The sequence below is a fragment of the Prionailurus bengalensis genome, chromosome B3 (assembly GCF_016509475.1).
Source record: "Prionailurus bengalensis isolate Pbe53 chromosome B3, Fcat_Pben_1.1_paternal_pri, whole genome shotgun sequence".
Taxonomy (NCBI): domain Eukaryota; kingdom Metazoa; phylum Chordata; class Mammalia; order Carnivora; family Felidae; genus Prionailurus; species Prionailurus bengalensis.
The window spans coordinates 143382687-143390491 of NC_057355.1; the positions used below are offsets into that span (position 1 = coordinate 143382687).

At 59.3% G+C, this 7805-nt stretch overlaps 1 protein-coding gene across 4 annotated transcripts in view; it reads left to right on the forward strand.

The window, feature by feature from the left end:
- The window catches only part of WDR25 (WD repeat domain 25), a 139679-nt gene extending 132162 nt beyond the window's left edge, over positions 1-7517 (forward strand). For all 4 annotated transcript variants that reach the window (XM_043557029.1, XM_043557031.1, XM_043557032.1 and 1 more), the window contains 3 exons: positions 3402-3572; positions 6254-6394; positions 7027-7517. In XM_043557029.1, coding sequence (XP_043412964.1) covers positions 3402-3572; positions 6254-6394; positions 7027-7248 — 534 coding nt within the window. In that variant the 3' untranslated portion in view covers positions 7249-7517. The remainder of the gene's footprint in view (positions 1-3401; positions 3573-6253; positions 6395-7026) is intronic.
- The last annotated feature ends 288 nt before the right edge of the window (positions 7518-7805 follow it).

Genomic DNA, 7805 nt, shown 5'->3' on the forward strand with positions numbered 1-7805 from the left:
CTGAGGAATGTCCGCAGCCCGCAGACCCTGCACTGCCCAAAGGCAACCCAGTGTCACAGATACACGGTCCTGTGGGGCAGGCGGGTGGCTGAGGGAGCACGGCGTCCCGCGGGAGCCAGAGCAGTGTCTCCCCTTGCGTTTCCTCAGGTTTGGGTGCAGGGGAGTGGTGGGTGGGGTCAGGGGGCCAGTACACCCCAGTCTTCCGTCGCTCTGAGGTCCAGCAGCGCTCAGAGGCAGAGGTTAGCCCCTGTAGTCCAGGCCTCCCGTGGTGACGACCAAAAGGCCAGGACCCGAGCCTAGCCTGCGCCCCAGCCCCACATACTTGGGAAGTGGCAGGGACGCGAGGAAGGGAAATCTGTGCTTTGGATGAACCAGAGTCAGCCCAGAGTTTCCCGGGTCTGTCCGGAGGACCAGGCAGTCGTGGGATTTCAGGGATGTCCGGTGATGTTCATCTTGCCTGAATCTGCCATGGCGTGGATCACGTCTGCCACTTGCCCCAGAGCCAGAAACCTTCAGCCCAGTGTCTGCTTACCTGACAGAGGCCCCCGGTTGGCAGAAGAGTCTGAGCGAGGCTCCCTTCCGGATCCTGCCGGTGAGGGCTGCGTGGCGCCGTCCCACGCCCCTGGGATGGGATGTACCAGCTGTCAGTGTAATTAAGGTCGCCATAAAACCCACCAGCTAGACACACAGATGGTTTCTCTGCTCTTTGCCGGGGCAGGAGCAGTTGTGAAGGCGAGTAAATCACGTTCGGCAGCGACCGCTTCAAAGGTCAGCCTACTACTTACAGCAGCGTTCTTGGCAGGGACCGCCCGTCACACGGCTTGTTTCCCGGCCACTCAGTTTTATGGCGCCCCGATGAACTGGGCCGTTTCCATCCATTCTGAGGAAATGTGCAGAACAGTGGTTTCCATTCTTCTGGAAAGTTTGTCTTGGGAGGCAGGTGTGGCACGCACAAGCCGAGGGCCGGCACCTTGCTCCTCCCGGGCCTTCGTGTCACCCTCCGGCTGTCCCCAGGAGGTAATTTATGTGGAACCCCGGGCCAGTGCCGCTTCCTGGGCACTCAGGGAGAGCCCTCTCCTTCCTCCGTCCTTGCCTGGGTCAGTGTGTTTCCCGAGTCCCTGTGGGGGTCACCGTGCAGTGGCTGGAGGGGGGCTGCGGTGAGAAGGCCAGAACCGCCCGCAGGAGCTCACGGCCCTGCCCGGGAGCTGGGAACCGCCCAGCGCCTGTGGGTGCTCTCCGGTGGCCATTCTGTGTGGGCCACTCCGTGCCCCCAGAGAGGACAGGCTGCCCAGTGCACGGGCCACTTCCAGGGACATGAGTCGGGCCGGACGTACTCTTCTCTTGGCATTTACTGCCCCGGCCATCTCTGGATTCGCTGCTCCTCCCCCGAATGGTGGGGATGGAGAGGGCTTTGGGAAAAGGGGAAGGAGGGCGTTGAGGACGGATGCGGCAGATAGAGGCCTGGGGTGGCTGGTGGGGAGGGTGTCGGAGTGAGGGGTGACTGTCATGGCACTGGGGTGGGAGGAGCTGGCGAAGAGACGGCTCCAGAGCTGTGATTATGGGGCACCACTCCCTCCCCTCCCCTCTCTTCCCCACCAAAGTGGATTCCAAACATGGCCTTGGGGTGGTGCTGTTGTGAATCCGGATGCTGCGCAGACTGACGCGATTGGATCTCGAGGGCAGGGCACGCAGGCCCCCTCCCCGGGCCCCAGCCTCAGACTGGGCGGAGGAGCATCTGGCAGCACCCCTGCTGAGCCCCTCTGGCTAGGGGCAAGGAGACTCCCTCCCCTCTGGGAGGCTCAGGGCTGGGGAGTGGCCATGGGCTGCCTTTCTGCCTTGTGTCCAGAGGTCTGCAGGGCCGCCTTCTCTTTTCTGTGTCCGTGCCACTTTGTGGGCTTCAAGGGGCTTACCCTGCGGTCGCCTTACCTGGGAGTTGCTTCTGAAGAAGCTCAGAGAACAGCCATTTGTCCCTCCTCTCCCCCAGGAAGCTGTCCCCTAATTTATGGAGGTAAGAAGTGGCCAGTAGGAGATTGGATTGTGGGCCCAAGGGAAGCAGCAGGGACAGGGAGAAGCCCGCCCCCCTGACGGTGGGACTTGGAGCAAATCCCTGCATCTCTGAGCCTCAGTGTTCCTCATCTGGAGAATGGGTCTCAGAACGGCCTAAGTTGACTTTATAGAATGCTACACGTGACATAGATTTGACTTATGTGCATTTGAAAGAGGACGATGACACTTTGAAGGTGGTAAATGCCACTTTAAAGAAAAAATTGTCGAGACTTCTTATTTCACAGCCAGCAGGCAGAGGGACCAGAGAACCGTGTGTATGCTGTGGCCACATGGTGGCGCCCAGGTAGCTGGTAAACAGGCCGGCCAGGAAGGCCTGAGGCCGCGTTGTGCTGGCCTCTTGCTGAGTATTGCAATTGAAAGTCGTGAGGTCTGTGAGTTTGTTAAGTGGAGACACTTGTTAGTCCCGATACTGGGACCTGCCCCCAACCCGAACCAGTTGCTTTAGAATGGAAAGTGAGTGTGATCAAGTGCTCTGGGGAAAACAGAACCGCTGGGTACTCGATCGCATTGATTTACAAGACCGGAGGCTATGAACTATTGGCTATGATGCTAGGAAGTAAAAAGTGTCTTTAAAGCTAATATATGTACTGTGGTTCTGCCTTACGGTCTCCAAGAGCTCTGGCTTTTTGCAATACAGTTACTACTCCAGAGAGAATAGGCTACGGTTTTGTGGGCTGTGAATTATGTGACGTCTTTAGAAGCAAGACCCTCAGTTGCTAGGCTCCTGGTTGGCTCAGTCAGTTAAGCGTCCAACTTCGGCTCAGGTCATGATCTCACCATTCATGGGGGTTTGAGTCCCGCGTCGGGCTCTGTGCTGACAGCTCAAAGCCCGGAGCCTGCTTCTGTGTCTCCCTCTCTCTCTCTCGGCCCCTCCCTGACTCATGCTCTTTCTCTGTCTCAAAAATAAATAAACATTAAAAAAAAAAAGAAAAAGAAGGAGAAGAAGAAGCAAGACACTCTCGTAACATGTGGCCTGGTATCAGTGGGCATCATTGATGCCCTTTAGGTGCCCTTGGGCGATGGGCCCTTCCCTGAGCTCACTTTCATCAGGCACTAGCTGCTGTCCCCGGGACTGGTGTGGTCTGAGAGGTCATCATGCCTCCCTGGGTAGCTCATGGATGGTGGCCGTGCGCCAGTAGATGTGGGGCAGGCACGTGACAGGGAGGACCGTCTGTGGGGAGGGGCCACGAAGCCAGGCTGCGGGAGGTATCTCCTAGCAGCCCGGCACGGCCCTCGCTAAACCCCATCTGCTGCCTGGGCTCTTGGTGGCCCTCCCCGTGGGTGCCCGCCCTGTACTCGTGGGGCCCACAGCATGACAGATGCATCTCTTGCAGGTGGTGAGAAGCTACAAGGCAACCATCCAGCAGACCTTGGACATCCTCTTCCTCCAGGAAGGCTCTGAGTTTCTGAGCAGCACGGACGCTTCGAGCCGGGACTCTGCTGACCGCACCATTATTGCCTGGGATTTCCGGAGCTCTGCCAAAATCTCCAACCAGATTTTCCACGTGAGAAACCTTATGTGGCATTGCTCTTCAGTTTGCTTCAGCTGTAGGCTGTGTCTAAGTAGCCCTAGGCTGTCTGGGATCCCAGATCACTTCCTGTGGGAGATGGTTCAGCAGGCAGGCTCTTTAGAGATCGTCCAGGTGCCTGAAATCCCTGGGGTAGGGGTAGACACGTGCAGAAAACAGCACCTCCATACCTCTCCTACATGTCCCTTGCCCGGCATGGCCACCCCACAGGGCAAGGGTGTGGTGGGGCCCCCCGTCTGGATCGATGGAGGACAGCCAGACAAGCCACGCACTCCTGCCTTCCCTCCACCACCCCATCCAGCCTACACGGGTTTCCGCCCCACCTTTGTTCAGTGCTTTTGGCAGGAACTGTGACTTGGAAGTTCAAGCCGCGACCTGAGGCTAGATCTGGTGTTAAAGTCCTGGATTCACCACTCACAAGCCGGGGACCCTGGGCCCATTACTTAGCCTTTTTGATTCTTGTTTTCCTCTTAGGAAATTGAGGATGAGAATATATTTACCTCATAGAGTGGTTTTGAGAATTGAAGGAAATAACACTTATAAAGGATCTAGCACAGTGCCAGACCCAGGAGGTGCTCCATAAACGCGTTACCTATTGTCACCATCGCCACCATCGTCATTAACATCGTCACCATCACCGTCACCACCCTCATCACCACCACTATCATCCCCACCATCACTGTCACCATCCCCACCATCACTGTCATCATCATCACCGTCACCATCACCACCACTATCATCCCCACCATCACCGTCACCATCCCCACCATCACTGTCATCATCATCACCGTCACCATCACCACCCTCATCATCATCACATTCATCACCATCATCATCATCATCACCACCACCACCACCATCACCACCATCACTGTCACCATCACCACCATTATCACCGTCACCATCACCACCCTCATCACCATCACATTCATCACCATCATCATCATCACCACCACCACCACCACCACCACCACCATCACCACCATCACTGTCACCATCCCCACCATTATCACCGTCCTCATCATCACCGTCACCATCACCACCCTCATCACCACCACCATCACCACCATCATCATCACCGTCACCATCACCACCCTCATCACCATCATCGCCATTACGATCACCGTCACCTTTTAAGACTTCAAATAAGCCGTAGCTGATCTCTTCGGTGCTCCCCCCGCCAAATTAAAAAATACGTGTTAGGCGTACATACGTACCTTTCCCCCATCCCCGCATTTCCTCTTCTCGGAGGGTTCTAAGTGACCCTGCGCACACCAGCCTCCAGACCTTCACTGCAGGGTCCTGGTGCAACCCGGGGAGAAGCACCAGCTCCGGGAGGGGGCTGCGTGGGCGTGTCTGGCCACTCTGGCCTTCCGCGTCCAACAGCCCGTGCAGAACAGGCACCCAGGGGAGGTGGATGGGAGTGCCACATGGCAGGCCACTGACCCTCCTACAGACCGCACCCACTCACTTTCTGCGTGGGGAGCAGGTGCTGTGCTCGCAGAGCATGCCGTGGAACTTGTTCCCCGGTCAGCGTGGCCTCTGAGCCTCTGAGGGACACAGAGTCTGCAGCTGTGTTCCAGCTGCCCCCGCTTTGCTCTCTGAGGTGGGCTCCTGTAGACAGTGTGGCCTCAGGACAACACTTGGAATAAAGCAAAGGCCAGATGCCGTGGAGAAGGGAGTTGCTAGGGGCGCTTCCATGTGATGCAGCCCGTCAGACGGTGACAGCTCCTTGCCTTGTGCTTTGAACACTTTGCTCACGCCTTTGTCTTCTCCCCGGCCGTCCACCTTCCCAGCTACTGTGCGTGTGGGCTGCGAGGGGGGCCTGGGCCGGGCTGGGGCTTCCCCGAGAGCTCACCGTGGAGGTGGGGCGGGGGCGAGCGGGCGTGCGGACTCCTTTCCTGGCGCTGCGTGGCAAAGTACCGCGGTCGCTGGCTTCAAAACGAACACGTTCTCTCTCTCCGTCCTGGAGGCCAGATGTCTGTGATCGTTCTCCCTGGGCTGAAATCGAGGTTTTGTCAGGGCGCACTGCTTCTGGAGGCTCGGGGGGAGTCTGCCCCCTCTTCCTCACGCTGGCCTCTTCAGACCCCTGCCACTGTATCTGTGAGTGTGATTGTCCGCCTCCCTTTACAAGGACACACGTGAGTGCACTTAGGGCGGTTATAGAGGACGACATCCTCACCTCAAGATGCTTGACTTCATTATATCCGCAAAGACACCCCCTCCGCCCTTTTGCCATATAAGGTGACATTCACCGGTCCCGGGAATCCGCTACGTGGATGGGAGTGTGGGGGTCATTTTTCCGTCCACCACTAGGGCCGTGAACCAAGGGGTGCCAGTAAGGACAGGAAAACAGATTACCCCCCAGAGCCTCCAGAAGGAACACGGCTCTGCTGACACCTTGACGTTAGCCCAGGGAGACCCATAGCAGACGCCTGACCTCCCGGACTCTAAGAGAATAAATGTGTGTAGTTTTATGCCGCCGAGTTCGTGGCATCTTGCTAAGCAGCCGCAGGAAAGCCGTGCAGACCTCTGAGGCCAGGCCTGGGGGTGGGGCCCAAGGCTCCAGGAGCAGGGCACTGGGTGGCGTGTCTGGCGGAGGCAGAAGGCCCAGCTGGGGCCTTTTTCCTGCCTCCCTGTGGCCTCACGTCTTTCAGGAGAGATACACCTGCCCCAGCCTCGCCTCGCATCCGCGGGAGCCCGTGTTCCTGGCACAGACCAACGGCAACTACCTGGCCCTCTTTTCCGCCGTGTGGCCCTACCGGATGAGCAGAAGGCGGCGCTACGAAGGACACAAGGTACTCTGTTCCTCTGCCCCGGGTTAAAACGGAGCAGCGGCCCCAGAGCCCCCTCCAGACGACAGCAGCGGTGGACTTGGGGCCCCGGAGTGCACAGACCTTCCTTCTGGTAGGATTCTGTTTTCCGTTTCGCAGGCGCCCACGTGCCACGTGGCCCGGTGGTCCCCAAAGGCCCTGGGCCACATCTGGCCCTACCCCCAGTCCCCAGGGGCTGGGCAGGAAAGATTTTCCCCGACTTGTGGGCTCAATGGGGGCATGTCACGGGGGTGAGGGAGGGAGCACAGGACAGAACAGGGGAGGGGGCCTTTTCTGCATCTGTCCCTTTTCCCCACTGAGGCCTGCCTCACTGGGGCGGAAGGGGCCGGGGACCTGGTGGCTGTTGGCGAGGCCAGGCACCGTCAGCTATGCCGAAGCTGTTCTAGCTGCCTTCCACTAAACTCCGTGAGACCAGATCCACGCTGGGACGCCGGCCTTCTGGCAGGAGCTCGGGCCTTGGCCTTGGGGGTGCTGGGTGCCCTGCTCCGAGTCTCAGGCCGCTCCTCCACGGAGTGGGCACGGCGCCCCCCCGCCTCACGGGCTGCCTGGCGGAGCAGCTGCCGTGTGGTCCGCTCACCCCGTGTTGCCTTCTGCAGGTAGAAGGCTACTCAGTGGGCTGCGAGTGCTCCCCAGACGGTGACCTGCTGGTGACGGGCAGTGCCGACGGCCGAGTCCTGCTGTACAGCTTCCGTACTGCCAGCCGGGCGCGCACGCTGCAAGGGCACGCGCGGGCCTGCGTCGGTACCACCTTCCACCCTGTGCTGCCCTCTGTCCTCGCCACCTGCTCCTGGGAGGGCGACATTAAGATCTGGCACTGAGCCTCCTGGAGCAGAGCCTTCCGGATACCGGCCAGGCCCCAGGCTCCCATTCGTCCCCCAGGGGTGGGGGTGGTGTGAGTAACCAGTGAGGTCGCCTCTGTGATCGGAGCTGGGTAGGAGGGGCCTCCCCCCCTCCCCCCCGAGCCTCAGTTTCCTCATCTGTAAAATGGGGACAGAGATCTGTTTGCCTCAGGGTTGTGAGAACCGCATTAGGTGAAAGCACCTGGTGGGTGGCTGCTGATGCTCAATAAACATGAGTGTTTTGCTGTCTCTTAGGGTATTTCAGTGACAGATATGTACGGGCAGCTTCGTGGCACCTTCCCGCTCCCAGGCCCTCTGGGGCTTGAGACAGAGACCAGAGGGAGCTTGAGATGGGGCAGCCCCCCTCTGCTGATCCTGACCACGGAGTCCCTGGGGGCCAGGGGCCGTGGGGGGCCACGGGGGGCTCTGGGTCTCAGGCCTGCCTTCAGGAACTCCGTGCTGGAGCACGGCAGTCCTCATCAGTGCCATGGGGCCCAGGCCCCCCCACCCCCACCCCAAGCATGGCCCACAGAGTC